Source organism: Physella acuta, unplaced genomic scaffold (assembly GCF_028476545.2).
Source record: "Physella acuta isolate Inbredline_101_S28 unplaced genomic scaffold, ASM2847654v3 ptg000933l, whole genome shotgun sequence".
NCBI lineage: Eukaryota > Metazoa > Mollusca > Gastropoda > Physidae > Physella > Physella acuta.
This window is the reverse complement of record NW_026732450.1, coordinates 218,752-240,155: the sequence shown is the minus strand read 5'-3', so window position 1 is coordinate 240,155 and position 21,404 is coordinate 218,752. Positions and strand designations below refer to the sequence as shown.

General features: G+C 38.1%; 2 protein-coding genes across 5 annotated transcripts in view; one reads left to right on the top strand and one right to left on the bottom strand.

The window, feature by feature from the left end:
* The first annotated feature begins 2,197 nt into the window (after positions 1 to 2,197).
* Positions 2,198 to 21,404, top strand: part of LOC131953597 (arginine-glutamic acid dipeptide repeats protein) — a 167,417-nt gene continuing 148,210 nt past the window's right edge. For all 4 annotated transcript variants that reach the window (XM_059316841.1, XM_059316842.1, XM_059316843.1 and 1 more), the window contains exon 1: positions 2,198 to 2,316. The gene's annotated coding sequence lies outside the window, so the exon portion shown is untranslated. The remainder of the gene's footprint in view (positions 2,317 to 21,404) is intronic.
* Positions 8,772 to 9,371, bottom strand: LOC131953604 (RNA-binding protein 12B-like). Its single transcript, XM_059316850.1, has one exon. It carries the CDS (start codon positions 9,369 to 9,371, stop codon positions 8,772 to 8,774), a length of 600 nt encoding a protein of 199 aa, XP_059172833.1.

Below are 21,404 nucleotides of genomic sequence, written 5' to 3'. Positions count from 1 at the left end.
CTAATCATTGTGATGTCACATATACGCTGCATATGTTTCCATAACAAACCGCCTCTCCCCCTTTTTTGTTGTCGCGCTGACCGTTAGTCATAAACAGTGTTTCTTCGAGACTTTTTTCTCCGGGTGGGGGGGGGGGGGGGGGGGGGGGCACTTGAAATTTTCGGGGGGGGGGGGGACGACTAAAATTTTCGGGGGGGGGGGCGGACGGCGGACACTGAAGAATATATTTTCTATATAAATTCGATTTCGTTTAGTGGAGGGGGGGGGGGGCGGTAGACTTTCTTCGGGGGGGGGGGGGGGGGCGTGCTCTGGAAGAAACTCTGGCCCTACAACCTGACCAAGCGAGAGTACATGTACAACTTTATATCTAATTGTAACGTGGTAATTTTGAGGTTTTTTTACTTGAAAAAACAAGTTAATAAAAAGTCTAGTGACAATTTAAGCGCAATTTCCTTAATTAATTTTTTAAATTATGAATAAATTAATAGGGTACAAAAAATAACGTTTGAATTAATAAGTAAAAAAAAAAGACAACTATATTAACCTATATCAACGGAAATAGTTTTATTTTAACGAGTAGGCCTACAAGATGCTCAGTTTAAAAAATTAGTAAATATCATCCTAGGCCTACACGATGCTCATTTTAAATGTTCTTAATTAATTTTTTGTGACCGAACGAAAGGATATTTTTGAAAACTTTCTTCGGCAATATTGGTCTAAATTATGGCAGGAATCGATTGGTAAATGTTTCAAGTCGCTAAGTGGTCTGGTTGCCGAGATATGGAGCAAAAACTGCACTTGTTCGAGGTTTTTTGGCTTTTCCGGGAAATCCAGGAAGGAATTCCGGGAATTTTTTGGCCTATGTTCATCCTCGGAACTTGCTTAACATATTTGCTTTGGAACTAGTCCTCGATATTGCTTCGTTGAGGAGGAGATACGACTTAAAGGCTGCGGACACACATCCATCCAGAAATGACGAGTTAATAATCGCAATCCCAGTATGGAAATTGCGCTAAAAAATGACGAGATCTATCATCTTACTTAGGCTTTGACAAAAAATAATGATGTAGGCCTACTATGATTTAGTTACAATTGTTTGAAATCTTTAAAAATAAACATAAATGGGCCTACATTTTAATTAGACATTCATTATCACACGGCTAAGATCAGGGATGTGAGGAGAAATTCGTAATGGAGAGGGGGGAGGAGGGGGTTTTAAAATAGTCTACATACTTAGCAATTAACCGAATTAAGTTTTAAGGAGCGATCTTTTTTTTTTTTAAATAAAATGGTGTGATTTTCATAATAATTATTTTTTTAAAACAGCAAATCAAGCTGTAATTCGTGCGTAAGGGGGGGGGGGGATGAGCAGTGTTGTGTATGTAATATAAAAAAATGAGTGCAAGGGAGTAGGGGGTCGTCCATAAATGAGGGGCGGGGGAGGGAGGTCCATAATTTTGTGACGGTGTGTGATGAGGGGAAGGGGGGGTTCAGATGCTGTGACGTCACTTTTTTTTTGCATTATAAAAAAAGCAATGTTAGAAAAAGAGTTTTAGTCGTTATTTCGTGTTTTAGAAAAAGGTTTTAATAAATGGTTATGTGAATTGTTCAAAATACTCTATGTTGACAGAGTTCTGACAAGATTTTGGAAAAATATCGATGTTTTAAGAAAAATTCAATAGCAATTTTGAGGGGGGGGGGGGGGGTTGTAGGCTGAGGTGTGACGTCATTTTAGGGGGGGGGGGTCCTGGCTTTTTGTGACGACGTGTGACGGAGGGGAGGCGGGGGGGGGGGGGGGGTAAAAATCGTCAAAAAAGCGTGACGTCATGTATGGATCATAATGGATGACCCCTAGGGATAGGGTTGGTGAGGGGTCAAAGTATCATCTTGCTTGCAAGATCCTTAAAATGTCTTGGCTACTCTTGACTAGATTCATATTTATGTTTAAAACCAAACAAAATAAATCAATACAAATAATTTCCTTATTTAATTATTGTATTATGTAAACTTATTTAAGTGTTAATTTTAAATTAATATGTTTCGCAATTTTTTTCAGAATAGTAAATGACTGTGTTGTTTTGTTTTTAAAAAGAACTCAAATTTAAAGGGACATCGAATTTGAAATAAACACGATTATGTCCCCTACCAATTCATACTTCATTGGACGGCTCAGCGGTTCTGTAAAATTTATTCTCGGAGTAGCGAAAGAAACGAAAGACAACGCAAGAGGCTTGCTGCCTTTGTTCGACATCAGGCTAGGGTCACTGTCTTCTGTCACAACTGTCTTTCCATCACTCTTTTTAATCATTTGCATTGGTAAGTTACATTTTATTTCAAAATTTTAAAAAATACTTTTTTTCCCCTCCCCCCTCTAAATCCAACAGTATTGTATTTTTAAAATTATTTCTTACTGCTTAGCTTTGGCTTTGTTGTTGTTTTTATTTTATTTTTTTACTTTGCCAGGCCTTTTTAAAAATATTGGGGGAAATTTTTTTTGTTAGGCGTATTTTTAAATAATCGGCCTCTACATCTCTAGCTAGACTCTAGGTCTAGTAAGTGAGCTTATAGAATGGGTTAGATATGCCGGCCTACTCTACTTCTAGATATTAGAAAGAAGTTTCAAAGAAGCCAAGGGGACTAGGCCTAATAATAATATTATTATTATAGGCCTAATATAATTTAAATTAAATATTCTGTCAATGTGCCCAGGCCTTAATAAGCCTTAATTAATTAATCAAACTTTATTTTAATATTTTTTGGCTGGTTTGTTACAGTTATCTAGATTCTAGATCTAGATCTATATTCTAATCTAGATTAAATCTAGATGGTACTTAACTTTATTCTTACAGACAAGCTAGAACCTACAATTTTTGTTTTTAAAATTAAAAAAAAGTCCTGTCAATAGTCAAATTTAACTTTATTAGAGCCTATTTTCAATTCAGTGGCCCTTATCTCTTTACTTTAGTTTCTTTAGTAGTCTATAAAATTCTACAAAACATAATTTAACTAAATAGTAAAGTAAAAGATAATTAGACTGGCTTATGCCGCTAATTGTTAAATATGGTAATAAAACGCATTGATCCACCATTGAACCATATCACTAATATTGGTTTTAAAAAATAACTGAATCAGCAATTTAAATTTATTGTTATTCATTAGCCTATTAGCTTAGAAATAGCTTTCCCCATTAATTAGAGAGTCCTACCAAGTTTAGTCCTATCAAGTGGTTCATGTGCTGACATGTACGTTGATATACTCACATAAAACCCTAGTTTGATCATTATGTGGTACCAGATGGCTGTTTTAAAAATATCTTAAGATAAGACTACATATTTCTTTTAGTTTAATCAAAACCTACCTTAAAGTTAACAAATATTAAATGTTGGATTAGGATTAAGCTTTACTTGACCATGATACATAACAGCTAAAAAATACAGGCTTTACAAAATTTTATTTGTTGCATATAAAAAAAATATGCAAGTAGAAATACACAACTCCTTAGTATTATGTATGGATTATAGATGATGTTAAGCATGTGAAGTAATTATTTAACAAATACCAAATTACTGGACTCTATTCTTTTGACTAGTCTGTGACAAATATCAGCCCTGTGTTAATGTTCTAAGATATTGAAGTGTCTCACCATAAAAGCTTTATTAACATGACAGGGATTAGGTATAAAAAGGCATTAAAAAACGTATACAGCTGAAGTTTCAATTTGTATGGACAATAGGCTTATGCATTACCATTTTATGTTGTGTAGGCCTTGCTGATTAACAGTGTTGTGGTTAGGTTTAGTAACTAAATCAATAGTGATACCAAGAAATATAATATAGTGTTGCATGGCAAATACAGCCTTTGTTTCTATTTTTTTAACAAGTGTGATATTTTATTAAGCATCCTTTTTTTTTCAACTTGTCATTTGCCATGCTAAAGCTTGTACTTACTGGTGTACTTCACACAACTACATTATCAACACGCAGTGTCTCTATTTATTTTTCCTCAATTCAAAATTATTCTAAATCAGTCTGCAAATTGAAATTGGATAAGATTTTATTGCAAGTGTCTCTTTTAATGTTTGAATGAAAACCAAAATTCTATTTTTCATCTTTTCTTTTTATCTAAAAAACAGCTTTCTTTGTTTTACTTTGTTATATTTGTGACATATGGTTTACAAACATAAGATGGAATATGATTGAACATATGTGTGTGCTTGTGTACACAACTTGTAAAATAGGTCGTATGTCTACTATTTCTTGTAAAGATAACTAGTTGAGTAGCCTAGTCATTCTTATATCACTTTGCACCCTTCTAGTGCACTTTAAGTAAAATACACACCACTGTATTCTGTTCCTTATCTTTGTATACAACAAATTTATTTCAAATGGACAGTTAATTAAGAAATTAATGAAATAAGTTGTTTTTAGTTATAATTAGAATTTTTCTTTAGATAGGAAGACCTAGTAATTTTAGACGGCTTTTAAGAAAAAATGATCAGTACTATTACTTATCATTAAACTGATAATTTTTATTAGAATAACACGTTAAGTCCTTGTGTGTTTAATCAGCTGTCGGCTTCTTAACCAATCAGAGACAGTTCAAACATAACTCATCTGTTGTTTTTCCTCCTGCTTGTATCATATGTGTGTATCCTCTCTTTGATCTTTGTTTATGATAAACAATTTTTTTCGCATGTAGTTAATCTGTTGAACTGATGGAGCATTCATGTCTGTGACAGTTAAACCTAATTCTGACAGGCTTTCTTTATGATTCTTTTTTTTTTTTTTACAATTATTTCATTTAATTTTAATTCATAATTTTCTTTTACTTAACTCTTAAACATTAAATGTTGTGGGTGGATACGACAGTATGAAAATATAGTATTTTTTTTCTTGTCTTTATGGTACTTTCCTTAGATATTTTCTTTTTTGGTTTAATTAATTAGTTAATGATTATGAAATTGCTGGTGGAAGTGAAGTTGAATACGTTAGCAGTTGTAACAGACACCCTACACCTTTGTGTTTCAGTCATTTTATTTCTGCTGAATTTTGTTTGTTTCTTTTTAATCTCCATACATAATAGACTTTTTAACAGTGTAGCCAGTGAGGTTTGTGAGTGATGTAGATAGGGCTATTAGATAATGTTTACAGTCAGATTCCATGTGATTTGAGTAGCTCCCCACCTCCATGGGTCCCCCCCCCCCCCCCTCTGTCTCTGCTAGCCAGGCTGTGTCTGCTTGTTGTTTGCCCAGCATCCTGTTATCGTTAGTCTGACAAGTGGCCTGGAATGGAGGCTGTGAATTTATTGGCTGCTCAACCTGATGGATGATAATTTGACAAATTCATTTCTCAGCGTGGGGTGGGGGGGAGGGGGGGGGGTGGGGTAGTTTAGCCAGATTACAAATTCACCACCTAATTTGTTTTTGTCACTGGCTTAGCAATCCATGTACAGCAATTAGTATGTAATATTGGTGGGGGGGGGGGGGGGGGAGAAAAGGGGGGGGGGTGTTGGAGTGGCATGTAGGATATGTTACAGGTTGACCAGGTTGTGACAAGATGGTGACAGGTGTGTCTGGTCTCGTGTCTGTTGGGGGGGGGGGGGGGGGGGAGGGGCGGTCTCGTATAGTATTGGGGGAAAAAAAGGTTGCGGATTGTGTTTGTGTCATTTATTTTATTATAGTGGGAGATGGTGTCATGCTATGATAACGGGGTGGGGGGGTGAAGTTATAATCTCTATGAACTTGGGAGTGTAGGTGACATTTTTACCTGTTAAAATAAACGTGTATCATATCTGTTAAAACAACGAGAGGTGGTCTCATATCCTGGAGGGTTATGAGGATGAGTTCGTAATAACGTTAACCTGAAATCATCATCTAAACCTAACTGACTGACCTGTGCCCTAACTTACCTGTACACCATGTGACCACTGTACGACCTGTGACAAACAGCGCCGTTGACACGACACACCTGCTGTCCTGTTTGCTCCCAGCTGACGAGTGGGGCTAATCAACACTGATTGATTTACAACCGTTTTAGTCAAACTATGAACGATCGTTTACAACCGTTTTAGTCAAACTATGAACGATCGTTTTCAACCGTTTTAGTCCAATCGGGTACGATCGTTTACAACGGTTTTAGTCAAATTAGGAACGATCGTTTACAACCGTTTTAGTCTAATCAGGAACGATAGTTTACAACGGTTTTAGTCAAACTAGGAACGATCGGTTACAACCGTTTTAGTCCAATCAGGAACGATCGTTGACTTCACTTTACAGGCATATTACGATCAGAATTTCTAACCTGAAGCAACGCTTCCGTACCGTTTGATTTTATAATTGTTTTATGCCCGGAAATGAAACGTGTTCTGATGATACTTTTTAAAGATTTGGCCAAGTGTGTTCTGATAGCTGTCATCTTAAGTAAAGTATTTTTAGATCGTGAGTGAGCTACTCTCATGACATGGAGTAGACATGCATTTGTGTCGGGAGAAGGGGTTGGGAAGGGAGCGTTGGTCAGTAGCTTTCAAGGAATAATGGGGGGGGGGGGAGAGTAATGATTATGACTAAAGAGTAAGTGTAACTTAAGCTGTGTTTGAGGGGGGGGGGTTATCACGCATGATAATGTCTAGTTGCTTTGTGTGTGTGTGTGTGTGTGGTTCACATTGTATTGTTGGTGTTAATTTCTGCTGCGGGGATGGGGTGGTTGCGGTAAATTATGTATTGTTGTAGTTGTTGTACCGAAGGGGGGGGGGCGTGATCCTAGTGTGTGGGTGTGAAGAGGTCTTTTAACTCTGTTTTATGGAGGTAATGTCACGTGCAGTTCACAAAGCTTTTAAACCAAGGCATTTTATGGCTGAGTTGGCTGGCTCGGCTCTATCGATTAGCAGCCACCGTGCCCATCGACCGGTACAGTCTATAAACCACCGTGCCCATCGACCGGTACAGTCTATAAACCATCGTGCCCATCGACCGGTACAGTCTATAAACCACCGTGTCCATCGACCGGTACAGTCTATAAACCACCGTGTCCATCGACCGGTACAGTCTATAAACCATCATGTCCATCGACCGGTACAGTCTATAAACCACCGTGCCCATCGACCGGTACAGTCTATAAACCATCGTGCCCATCGACCGGTACAGTCTATAAACCACCGTGTCCATCGACCGGTACAGTCTATAAACCACCGTGTCCATCGACCGGTACAGTCTATAAACCATCATGTCCATCGACCGGTACAGTCTATAAACCATCATGTCCATCGACCGGTACAGTCTATAAACCACCGTGTCCATCGACCGGTACAGTCTATAAACCATCATGTCCATCGACCGGTACAGTCTATAAACCACCGTGTCCATCGACCGGTACAGTCTATGAACCACCGTGTCCATCGACCGGTACAGTCTATAAACCACCATGTCCATCGACCGGTACAGTCTATAAACCACCGTGCCCATCGACCGGTACAGTCTATAAACCACCGTGCCCATCGACCGGCACAGTCTATAAACCACCGTGCCCATCGACCGGTACAGTCTATGGTGGACCGTTGAAGTCAGTCTGTCAATGCTCGTCAGTCGACTTTTATTCTGACAGAGTCACGTGTTATCGACCGTGATATCTTACTGTAAGCATGGCCATAGTTGGGTGTTCCTTGTATGGTAGGCTGTGTGGTTTTTGTTTGCTGGTCACGGATTGTGATTGTATGTCATGGATTGTGCTTGTTTGTATGTCATGGATTGTGCTTGTTTGTATGTCATGGATTGTGGTCTTGTTTAAATATCGCGGATTGTGATTGTATGTCATGGTTTGCGGTCTTGTTTTAATGTCATGGATTGTGAATGTTTGTATGTCATGTATTCTGATTGTATGTAATGGATTGTCATTGTATGTCTCGGTTAGTAATTCTGTGTAAATGTCACGATTTGTAAGTCATGTTCTAACCTAAACCCTACACCCACACGTGTTGTTTAACCGTCCCACAGACCCTTGTTGAAATCCTGCCAACCAATCCGCCTACAAGCCGGCCCATCGTGTCTAATGTTAAAGTGCTGTTGTTTAATGCTTCTCTCTAGTCTAGCCTACCTAAATCACCAGTCCCGTTTGACGATCTTGTCCAGTCCTGGGTATCAAATGACAAGTACCAATTCTCCTTGACTGCCACCTAGCTATGCCACCTCTACTCTTGTTTCTATACCATCTCCACTCTTGTTTCTTGAAGATTCACTCAGTACCCCACCCCTCCTACTTTACATTTGTACCGTCAGCTTGCTGTTCCTGGTTTATGTGTGTCGAAGAGCTCCATTCTCTCCTCTCCCGTACAATGCAGATGGGAGTTGACCAGGACAAACCCCCCGTCCATTGTCCCAGACCAGTGGCACGTTTGTTGGTGCTGGGGTCGGACATTGTCCGGTTCTCACACTTGAATCTTTTATGCCGGCTGTCCTGGGTGCCCGGCCGTACGTTTTCTTACATGGACAATAGGTGGGCTCAGGTGCTAATGTAATGTCACTCTATCATCTCTCGGCCTAAATGATGTGGCGTACAGTGACGGGCGGGCCGGATGTGATCTTTCCCCGGACCTGGGAGTCCCGGGTGATGGACCACGGGATGTCACCGTTATATTAAGGTTGTTTCGTTTATAGAGAGGTGGTCTCTTCTAGGAAGCTGGGTTCAAATCTTGAGTAGGAGGTGGTTCCATATCTTGTGTGGGAGGTGGTATCAATTCTTGAGTGAGAGGTGTTCTCATTTAATCTGTGAAGCTGTGTCTCATATATTGAGAGGTGGTTTCAGATCTTGAATGAGAGGTGGTCTCATATCTTGAATGAGAGGTGTTCTCATATCTTGAATGAGAGGTGGTCTCATATCTTGAATGAGAGGTGGTCTCATATCTTGAATGAGAGGTGGTCTCATATCTTGAATGAGAGGTGGTCTCATATCTTGAATGAGAGGTGTTCTCATATCTTGAATGAGAGGTGGTCTCATATCTTGAATGAGAGGTGTTCTCATATCTTGAATGAGAGGTGGTCTCATATCTTGAATGAGAGGTGGTCTCATATCTTGAATGAGAGGTGTTCTCATATCTTGAATGAGAGGTGTTCTCATATCTTGAATGAGAGGTGGTCTCATATCTTGAATGAGAGGTGTTCTCATATCTTGAATGAGAGGTGGTCTCATATCTTGAATGAGAGGTGGTCTCATATCTTGAATGAGAGGTGGTCTCATATCTTGAGTGAGAGGTGGTCTCATATCTTGAATGAGAGGTGGTCTAATATCTTGTGTGGGAGGTGGTATCAAATCTTGAATGACAAGTGGTCTCATATCTTGAATGAGAGGTGGTCTCATATCTTTCGTGGGAGGTGGTCGCATATCTTGGGTGGGAGGTTGTATATATAATCTATGAAGCTGTGTCATATTTTGAGAGTTGGTCTCGTATCTTGAGTGCTTGTCTCATATCTGGAGTGAGTGCTTGTCTCATATCTTGAGTGAGTGCTTGTTTCATCTTGAGTGAGTGCTTGTCTCATATCTTGAGTGAGTGGATGTCTCATATCTGGAGTGAGTGCTTGTCTCATATCTTGAGTGAGTGCTTGTCTCATATCTGGAGTGAGTGCTTGTCTAATATCTAAAGTGAGTGGTTGTCTCATATCTTGAGTGAGTGCTTGTTTCATCTTGAGTGAGTGCTTGTCTCATATCTGGAGTGAGTGCTTGTCTCATATCTTGAGTGAGTGCTTGTTTCATCTTGAGTGAGTGCTTGTCTCATATCTGGAGTGAGTGCTTGTCTCATATCTGGAGTGAGTGCTTGTCTCATATTTGGAATGAGTGCTTGTCTCATATCTGGAGTGAGTGGATGTCTCATATCTTGAGTGAGTGGATGTCTCATATCTGGAGTGAGTGCTTGTCTCATATCTGGAGTGAGTGCTTGTTTCATATCTGGAGTGAGTGCTTGTCTCATATCTGGAGTGAGTGCTTGTCTCATATCTGGAGTGCTTGTCTCATATCTTGAGTGAGTGCTTGTCTCATATCTTGAGTGAGTGGATGTCTCATATCTGGAGTGAGTGCTTGTCTCATATCTGGAGTGCTTGTCTCATATCTTGAGTGAGTGGTTGTCTCATATTTGGAATGAGTGCTTGTCTCATATCTTGAGTGAGTGCTTGTCTCATATCTGGAGTGAGTGCTTGTCTAATATCTAAAGTGAGTGGTTGTCTCATATCTTGAGTGAGTGCTTGTTTCATCTTGAGTGAGTGCTTGTCTCATATCTTGAGTGAGTGCTCGTCTCATATCTAGAGTGAGTGTCTGTCTCGTGTTAATATAGAAAGAAGCCATCTCCTGCATGTTGCTGTATGTATAGAGGTGGTCTCTGTGAAAAAAAAGGGGGCGGTATGAACTCGCAGAGTCACGAATGACGAACCCACCGGAAGTGACCCCTGTCATGAAGCATCCTACCGGAAGTCTCTCCCTCCTTACAGCGCTCCCTGCACAGATAATCTATCGCTGGTGCTGGAATGGGGGGACATTTTGTTCAGCTTCGCTTCCCTACATCGACATAAAGTCGTATTGATCTCGGATAGTCTGACGCTGGGTGATGTCCCTTGCCTCGACCAATGAATAATGCTGCCATAACACACTTGTTTTCTTGATGGTTTTTTTTTGGGTTACTTCCCATGCTTTTATACTTGTTACTTCCCTTTCTGGTATACTTACAGTTTTGTTACTTCCCTTTCCAGTTTGCTTACAGTTTTGTTACTTCCCTTACTGATTCACTTATGGTTTTGTTACTTTTCTTGCTGGTATAGTTCGTCTAGTTACTTCCCTTTCTGATATAATTACAGTTTTGTTACTTCCCTTGCTGGTATAATTACTGTATCTGTTACTTCCCTTTCTGTATATTTACATTTTGTTACTTCCTTTGCTGGTGTACTTTACGGCATAGTTTCAGATAAAAATCCGACTACAGAGCCAGCTAGTCAAACACATTTTATTTACATATCGACTTAAGAGATCTGCCGCTTGATTGGTAGTTTGATTGACAGATAGGAGGGCTGTACATAGAGATATTTACGTTTTACTTGATAAGAGTAGTATATTAGGTCCCTTTTGGAGCGAAGGCGCAGGCGCAGGCGCACCCAGGATGCGCAAAGGATATATAGTAAAATACTCGGATGCGCAGGGGGATGCGCAGGCGCCGGATGGACAATGAGATATAGTAAAATACTCGGATGGGGATGGACAACGAGATATAGTAAAATACTCCAGCCGCAGGCGCAGGCGCAGGGTGGATGGACAACGAGATATAGTAAAATACTCCGGATGGGGATGCGGATGGGGATGGGGATGGGGATGCGGATGGGGATGGGGAGGATGCGCAGGGATGCGGATGGGGAGTAGGTCAGTAGGTCAGTAGGTCACCACCGGTGACCTTGTGACGTAATCAGTGACCTTGTGACGTAATCATTGACCTAGTTACGTAATCAGTGACCTAGTTACGTAATTTTAATTAGTTTGAATTTAATTTTTAATTTTTAATTAATTTTTATTAACTAGTTACGTAATTTTAATGCGTTTTAATGAGTTTTTAAATTTTTAATTAATTTTTATTATCGAGTTACGTAATTTAATTACTTTGATTGTATTTTTATTTTGTTTAATTTGTTTGTTTACTTGTTGTTTAATTTAATTACTTTGTTTATATTGTGTAATTTTTATTAACGAGTTACGTAATTTGATTATTTGTTTACTTTTTAATTATTTTTATTTTGTTTATTTTTAATTTTATTTTATTTTATAATTAGTTAAATTATTATTAACTAGTTACGTAATTTGATTTTAATTACTTTTGTTTATTTATTTATTTGATATATTTCTTTTTCTTTGTTGTTTAATGTTGTTTATTTATTTGAATGTATGTATGTTTTAAATAAAAGACTAACACTAGCATGTACTAGAACAGTCTTTGTATACCAGCCTTTAACCAGGCGGGCAACATGTGTTACTTATCGATCTACTAGTGAGGTTTTCTCGCCGCTGCCCGTTTTAATGGGAATGTATTGATCGCACCCACGGGGCCATCACACCTAATTAAATCTTGTTATGCTTCACCGATTTTATGTGTTGTTCGCCGAAACGAACACAGCAGGGGGTATGATAATTAATTGAAAGAGCTAAGTGCCTCTCCGCAAAGCCAGCGTTAAGTGTGGGAACATATGTGTCACCACCGGTGACCTTGTGACGTAATCAGTGACCTTGTGACGTAATCATTGACCTAGTTACGTAATCAGTGACCTAGTTACGTAATTTTAATTAGTTTGAATTTAATTTTTAATTTTTAATTAATTTTTATTAACTAGTTACGTAATTTTAATGCGTTTTTAATGAGTTTTTAAATTTTTAATTAATTTTTATTATCGAGTTACGTAATTTAATTACTTTGATTGTATTTTTATTTTGTTTAATTTGTTTGTTTACTTGTTGTTTAATTTAATTACTTTGTTTATATTGTGTAATTTTTATTAACGAGTTACGTAATTTGATTATTTGTTTACTTTTTAATTATTTTTATTTTGTTTATTTTTAATTTTATTTTATTTTATAATTAGTTAAATTATTATTAACTAGTTACGTAATTTGATTTTAATTACTTTTGTTTATTTATTTATTTGATATATTTCTTTTTCTTTGTTGTTTAATGTTGTTTATTTATTTGAATGTATGTATGTTTTAAATAAAAGACTAACACTAGCATGTACTAGAACAGTCTTTGTATACCAGCCTTTAACCAGGCGGGCAACATGTGTTACTTATCGATCTACTAGTGAGGTTTTCTCGCCGCTGCCCGTTTTAATGGGAATGTATTGATCGCACCCACGGGGCCATCACACCTAATTAAATCTTGTTATGCTTCACCGATTTTATGTGTTGTTCGCCGAAACGAACACAGCAGGGGGTATGATAATTAATTGAAAGAGCTAAGTGCCTCTCCGCAAAGCCAGCGTTAAGTGTGGGAACATCTGTTACCACGTTAATCGGTTTTTCCCCCCCCGGTTGGATCCCGTGCTTTTCACTAACAGTTATACGGACAGTATCATAGGTTTTTGGTTTTCACCGAGGCAATGTTTTGTTGTTGGTTGGTGTAGAGTTTATACGAGGGTCGGTGAAGTTTTCACCGAGGTTGGTTTTGAACTCGAACCATACATGTTTAAGAATTACTAGGTGTTAATTACTTTGATCGCATTTTTATTTTGTTTAATTTGTTTGTTTACTTGTTGTTTAATTTAATTACTTTGTTTATATTGTGTAATTTTTATTAACGAGTTACGTAATTTGATTATTTGTTTACTTTTTAATTATTTTTTATTGAGTAGTTACGTAATTGGATTTTAATTTTTTGAATTTTTAAATTTTTAATTTTATTTTATAATTAGTTAAATTATTAACTAGTTACGTAATTTGATTTTAATTACTTTGTTTATTTGTTTATTTAATATATTTCTTTTCTTTGTTGTTTAATTTGTTGGTTTGTTTATTTGTTTGTATGTATGTTTTAAATAAAAGACTAACACTATCATGTACTAGAACAGTCTTTGTATACCAACCTTTAACCAGCCGTCCTACAGCTGTTACTTAGCGATCCGCCCGTGAACCTCCCTGCCCGGGGATTTATGGGTTTTATATTGATCGCAGCTACAGGCCCATCACACCTAATTAAAGTTGGTCATGCATCGTGGATTTATGCCGGGTTCGCTGGCAACAGCTGGTGCTGTAATTAGGCTGCACAAACGGGCTTTTTTACTACCTTGTTGTAACTATTCGATTATAGCGAGGGTCAGCAAAAACAAAATATATTTAAGGGTTGGAATTTTCTTTCAACCACCGTTAAGTCAGGTTTGAGACGAAACGAAGTCTCGATAGGTTCGTGTTTTTTAATGGGCGACAGGGCGACTTGGTGCGTTGGTACGTAGGTATGCGGGGTTAAGGTTCTATAACTCTATATATTTAAATACACATACGCGCGCGCGCGCGAAATTCATACTGGGTCAATAAAGGCGGAGAGAACTTATAGGTATACATTATCATGGTGACAACAAAAGCGATCCTTATTTTATTTATATGAAAGCGTGTTTTCCAAAAAGTGATGCGAAGCACTTAGGTCATTATCCAACAGCTGTTGTGCGACAGCTGGTGGTGTAATTAGGTTGAGCAACCGGACATTACCTTGATGGTTTTCTAGTACGCGTATGCTACACGTATATACACACACACACACACACACACACACACACACACTAAAATTAGAACAAAAGTCTTCTTATATTTTATTTGTTTATTAACGTTTTTCCAATTCATCAAAGGCTTTTAAAATTTCAGCCTGTAAACTTAATAGGCGCTCAAAGCAGACGCGACTCATACTAACACCAGAATTTGTAGGAAAATTAAGATCGGTCCCATCTATAAGCTCTCTAAGATTTAAAGTGTTTTTGTTCATGAATTGGCTGACAATCGCCAATTTAAATCCGGTGTGATTCATCGTTCGTATTTCCGTCACTTTATTGTTACCTCTGGCCACAAGTATCCAATCTTCATTAGACATCTTGAAATAATCTTTTATAATTAGTTCCAATAATTTGAAGTGTTAAACGTAATATAATACGATCGTTAATATATTGACGATTCGCTGACGCCGAAAAGGGTTGTAATATAACTTTTAAATTTGCACCGCGCGTTTAATCGAAAGAGCTAAGTAGTTAACCGCAAAGCTACCGTTAAGTGTGGCGACAGATGTTACCAAGCGGGTGGTGGTGGTGGTGGTGGTGGTGGTAAATTTGCTTAAGATTATAAACTTCAAGTTTTAAAAAGCAACAACGTTATAGTACGTCGTGTCAAATGACACACAGTTTAAAATGTCTACATTTAAATTTCACCAAAATAAGTATGTATAAACTAAATATGATATGACGTTAGCATACATATCATTCAATCTAATCATTCTAAAGTACAAATCAATAATTTTTATTGATTAAGGGGCTGGGTGAGTTATTTTTATTCGGGTGCGCAGGGAAGGTTTGGAGTTGGTTGGGACAGATTTTATACACGAGTCGGTGACGTTTTCACCGAGCCAGGGTTCGAGGCTAGTCCATGTATGTTTTAGAATTGTTAGGGAGAGTTAAACTAAGGTCGGTGAAGTTTTCACCGAGGTTGGTTTTGAACTCGGAACATGCATGTTTTGGAATCGGTAGGTGTAGAGTCCATACTAGGGTCGGGGGAGTTTTGTTAGCACTGAGGCAGGTTGGAACGTTGGTACATGGATGTTTGGGAATTGTTGGTAGCCGAGTTCATACTAGTGTCGGTGAAGGTTGGTTTTGAACTCGGAACATGTATGTTTTAGAATTGTTGGTAGCCGAGTTCATACTAGTGTCGGTGAAGGTTGGGTTTTGAACTCGGACCATGCATGTTTAGGAGTTGGATGCGGTAGAGTTTACACTAGGGACGGATGTGTTTTGGTTACACCGAGGGTGGTTTCAAAGTTCGTACATGCAGCATTGGAATTGTTAGGGGCCGTGTTCATACTAGGGTCGGTGAAGTTTTCACCGAGAGTGCTTTCGAACTCAGAACATGTATGTTTTGGAATCGGTAGGTGTAGAGTCCATACTAGGGTCGGTGAAGTTTTCACCGAGGCAGGTTACAAAGTTGGGACATGTATGTTTAGGAATTGTTGGCAGTCGAGTTCATACTAGGGTCGGGGGTAGGTGTAGAGTCCATACTAGGGTCGGTGAAGTTTTCAGGTTACAAAATTGGTACATGCATGTTTAGGAATTGTTGGTAGCCGAGTTCATACTAGGGTCGGGGGAGTTTCAGAGTTGGTGCATGCATGTTTAGGAATGGACAGGGGCTGTGTTCATACTAGGGTCGGTGAAATTTTCACCGAGGGTGGTTTCAAAGTTACTACATGCATGTTTAGGAATTGTTGGCAGTCGAGTTCATACTAGGGTCGGGGGTAGGTGTAGAGTCCATACTAGGGTCGGTGAAGTTTTCAGGTTACAAAATTGGTACATGCATGTTTAGGAATTGTTGGTAGCCGAGTTCATACTAGGGTCGGGGGAGTTTCAGAGTTGGTACATGCATGTTTAGGAATGGACAGGGGCTGTGTTCATACTAGGGTCGATGAAATTTTCACTGAGGGTGGTTTCAAAGTTACTACATGCATGTTTTGGAAGTGATAGGGGCCGAGTCTTTACTACTGTGGGATGGTTTTATTTTCACCGAGGCAGATTTCAAACGTGGACCATACCTGTTTCGGAGTTGGTCGGGGTAGAGTTTACACTAGAGTGGGACGGTCTTTGTTTTCAACAAAATTGGTACATGGATGTTTGGTACAGGACTGTTTTGGAATCGGTGAGGCAAAATTAAACTAGGGTCAGGGGAGTTTTCAACGAGGCTAGTTTCGAAATTGGGGCATGGATGTTTCGGAGTTGGATGGGAACGTTGTCACTTGTGACAGTAAACGAAGGGGGATAAATGTTTGTCTGTTACTTTGTCCTTTGTCTGTCCAAGGGAATAGTGTGGGTAGTGGTATGGTGTGTTTATCAAGCGGGTGTTTAGGGATAGGGCGAGGGCGGCGGACAAAGTTGTCAATGTGGGTAGGGTGCAAGAGATATTCAACGAGGAGTGGCGTCTACAAGTTACATATCCCAGTCTGTTGGAGTAGTGTCTAGGGGTTGTGATATTAGTTGAATAAATATTTGTCTTTAGGATTGTCATACAGCCTTTGTCTCTTAAATGGAATAGAATGGGTAGTGGTACGGTCTGTGTATCTATCGGTTGGTATTGAGGTTAGGGATGGGAGAAGGGGGAAGGGGTTGCGGACAAACGGAAGGGGAAGGGCGAATAGTGATAAAAATAACTCACCCAGCCCCTTAATCAATCAAAATTATTGATTTGTACTTTAGAATGATTAGATTGTATGATATGTATGCTAACGTCATATCATATTTAGTTTATACACCCTTATTTTGGTGAAATTTAAATGTAGACATTTTAAACTGTGTGTCATTTGACACGACGTACTATAACGTTGTTGCTTTTTAAAACTTGAAGTTTATAATCTTAAGCAAATTTACCACCACCACCTTACCACCACCACATTACCACCCGCTTGGTAACATCTGTCGCCACACTTAACGGTAGCTTTGCGGTTAACTACTTAGCTCTTTCGATTAAACGCGCGGTGCAAATTTAAAAGTTATATTACAACCCTTTTCGGCGTCAGCGAATCGTCAATATATTAACGATCGTATTATATTACGTTTAACACTTCAAATTATTGGAACTAATTATAAAAGATTATTTCAAGATGTCTAATGAAGATTGGATACTTGTGGCCAGAGGTAACAATAAAGTGACGGAAATACGAACGATGAATCACACCGGATTTAAATTGGCGATTGTCAGCCAATTCATGAACAAAAACACTTTAAATCTTAGAGAGCTTATAGATGGGACCGATCTTAATTTTCCTACAAATTCTGGTGTTAGTATGAGTCGCGTCTGCTTTGAGCGCCTATTAAGTTTACAGGCTGAAATTTTAAAAGCCTTTGATGAATTGGAAAAACGTTAATAAACAAATAAAATATAAGAAGACTTTTGTTCTAATTTTAGTGTGTGTGTGTGTGTGTGTGTGTGTGTGTGTGTGTGTATATACGTGTAGCATACGCGTACTAGAAAACCATCAAGGTAATGTCCGGTTGCTCAACCTAATTACACCACCAGCTGTCGCACAACAGCTGTTGGATAATGACCTAAGTGCTTCGCATCACTTTTTGGAAAACACGCTTTCATATAAATAAAATAAGGATCGCTTTTGTTGTCACCATGATAATGTATACCTATAAGTTCTCTCCGCCTTTATTGACCCAGTATGAATTTCGCGCGCGCGCGCGTATGTGTATTTAAATATATAGAGTTATAGAACCTTAACCCCGCATACCTACGTACCAACGCACCAAGTCGCCCTGTCGCCCATTAAAAAACACGAACCTATCGAGACTTCGTTTCGTCTCAAACCTGACTTAACGGTGGTTGAAAGAAAATTCCAACCCTTAAATATATTTTGTTTTTGCTGACCCTCGCTATAATCGAATAGTTACAACAAGGTAGTAAAAAAGCCCGTTTGTGCAGCCTAATTACAGCACCAGCTGTTGCCAGCGAACCCGGCATAAATCCACGATGCATGACCAACTTTAATTAGGTGTGATGGGCCTGTAGCTGCGATCAATATAAAACCCATAAATCCCCGGGCAGGGAGGTTCACGGGCGGATCGCTAAGTAACAGCTGTAGGACGGCTGGTTAAAGGTTGGTATACAAAGACTGTTCTAGTACATGATAGTGTTAGTCTTTTATTTAAAACATACATACAAACAAATAAACAAACCAACAAATTAAACAACAAAGAAAAGAAATATATTAAATAAACAAATAAACAAAGTAATTAAAATCAAATTACGTAACTAGTTAATAATTTAACTAATTATAAAATAAAATTAAAAATTTAAAAATTCAAAAAATTAAAATCCAATTACGTAACTACTCAATAAAAAATAATTAAAAAGTAAACAAATAATCAAATTACGTAACTCGTTAATAAAAATTACACAATATAAACAAAGTAATTAAATTAAACAACAAGTAAACAAACAAATTAAACAAAATAAAAATGCGATCAAAGTAATTAACACCTAGTAATTCTTAAACATGTATGGTTCGAGTTCAAAACCAACCTCGGTGAAAACTTCACCGACCCTCGTATAAACTCTACACCAACCAACAACAAAACATTGCCTCGGTGAAAACCAAAAACCTATGATACTGTCCGTATAACTGTTAGTGAAAAGCACGGGATCCAACCGGGGGGAAAAAACCGATTAACGTGGTAACAGATGTTCCCACACTTAACGCTGGCTTTGCGGAGAGGCACTTAGCTCTTTCAATTAATTATCATACCCCCTGCTGTGTTCGTTTCGGCGAACAACACATAAAATCGGTGAAGCATAACAAGATTTAATTAGGTGTGATGGCCCCGTGGGTGCGATCAATACATTCCCATTAAAACGGGCAGCGGCGAGAAAACCTCACTAGTAGATCGATAAGTAACACATGTTGCCCGCCTGGTTAAAGGCTGGTATACAAAGACTGTTCTAGTACATGCTAGTGTTAGTCTTTTATTTAAAACATACATACATTCAAATAAATAAACAACATTAAACAACAAAGAAAAAGAAATATATCAAATAAATAAATAAACAAAAGTAATTAAAATCAAATTACGTAACTAGTTAATAATAATTTAACTAATTATAAAATAAAATAAAATTAAAAATAAACAAAATAAAAATAATTAAAAAGTAAACAAATAATCAAATTACGTAACTCGTTAATAAAAATTACACAATATAAACAAAGTAATTAAATTAAACAACAAGTAAACAAACAAATTAAACAAAATAAAAATACAATCAAAGTAATTAAATTACGTAACTCGATAATAAAAATTAATTAAAAATTTAAAAACTCATTAAAAACGCATTAAAATTACGTAACTAGTTAATAAAAATTAATTAAAAATTAAAAATTAAATTCAAACTAATTAAAATTACGTAACTAGGTCACTGATTACGTAACTAGGTCAATGATTACGTCACAAGGTCACTGATTACGTCACAAGGTCACCGGTGGTGACCTACTGACCTACTGACCTACTCCCCATCCGCATCCCTGCGCATCCTCCCCATCCCCATCCGCATCCCCATCCCCATCCCCATCCGCATCCCCATCCGGAGTATTTTACTATATCTCGTTGTCCATCCGCCCTGCGCCTGCGCCTGCGGCTGGAGTATTTTACTATATCTCGTTGTACCTCCTGCTCCCCCAGGGAGTATTTTACTATATGTCGTTGTACATCCGCATCACCCACTCCACCCAGGTGGGTGAGTATTTTACTATATCTCATTGTCCATCCGGCGCCTGCGCATCCCCCTGCGCATCCGAGTATTTTACTATATATCCTTTGCGCATCCTGGGTGCGCCTGCGCCTGCGCCTTCGCTCCAAAAGGGACCTAATATACTACTGATAAGGGGGAGAAATGCACTGTTTGTTTTAACGTACAGCGCCACAGGGTGCATATTGGTTTCCACTTGCGAAAACATAATATCATTATTGGTGTGGTACGTCTAAGCGCATTGAGCTAAAAGACTTTAGCGTCTGCTGTGGGTTGTTTATGTATGTTTACATTCAGGTGTGTTGTTTACAAAAGATTTACATTTAAGTGTGTTGTTTACCCGGTGATTTACAGCTAAGTGTGTTGTTTACCTTGTAATTTACATCTAAGTGTGTTGTTTACCTGTGATTTACATTTAAGTGTGTTGTTTACCTGTGATTTACATTTAAGTGTGTTGTTTACCTGTGATTTACATTTAAGTTCGCCTCGGTGTTTTACGTTCACGTGTGTTTACCTGGAGATATACATTGATATGTATTTGTTTACCTGTGTTATGTACTCTCACCTGCACTATCTATATATGCCGTATGTTATGGGTTACCTGGTAAATATCTAACGCAGATGAAATCAGCTGTTGTATTCAAACAATACACAGGTGTGGGCGTGCATGTGTGTATGTGTAATACGCCTAGTCATTTATCATGTGTGCTTTTGTCTAGATCTTACACATAACATATAGTTTGGTGGATATTAGGGGGTGCTGTGTGCATCATTCAGACCATTTGTTAGACCTGTTACATTGTTGACTGTTGGACCGTGCTCTCATTATTTGACACGCGTGTTAGTATTTAAGTACACGTATGTGTTAGAGCATGTTATATTGCGTGTTTGAAGCAGCGTAATTTAAATATTAAACACATTTTTTTACCACTACAACTGTTTTTTTTATCAGAGCCGTTATTTGCTATATACGACAAAAATATTTACACGTTTTACCCCTCTCTTTACTCTATCTAATGCTGAAACAATTCCATCCACCAACAGTATCCTCTCCTTAAAAAGACACCACTGCGAATATTTAGGCGACTCTCAAACAATCAATTCCAAAGCAAACCCCCTGCCAACACTTAACTCATTATTCTTTACCATCCCCCATAACAAAAAGTGACGCCTATATAAATCTCTAATGTCAATCAGAAGTCACTAGCTTGTAAAGACAATAACTTCACATCATGAGCTTAATGTCACCCGTTTTATTTTCGGTAACATTTAGGTCAATGGTGTTGAAAATGGACATGTAAGTTAAATGTTTTGAATTTACAAGGAAGATAAAAAAAGTAATGTGTACAAAATTTACATGTCAGGTTAATGGTGTTTAAAATTTACATGTAAAGTTAATGGTGTTTTAAATTTACA

What these genes read in the sequence shown, in the direction of transcription:
- LOC131953604 (XM_059316850.1), bottom strand. Translation starts at nt 9,371, where the DNA reads ATGCGACCACCTCCCACGAAAGATATGAGACCACCTCTCATTCAAGAT.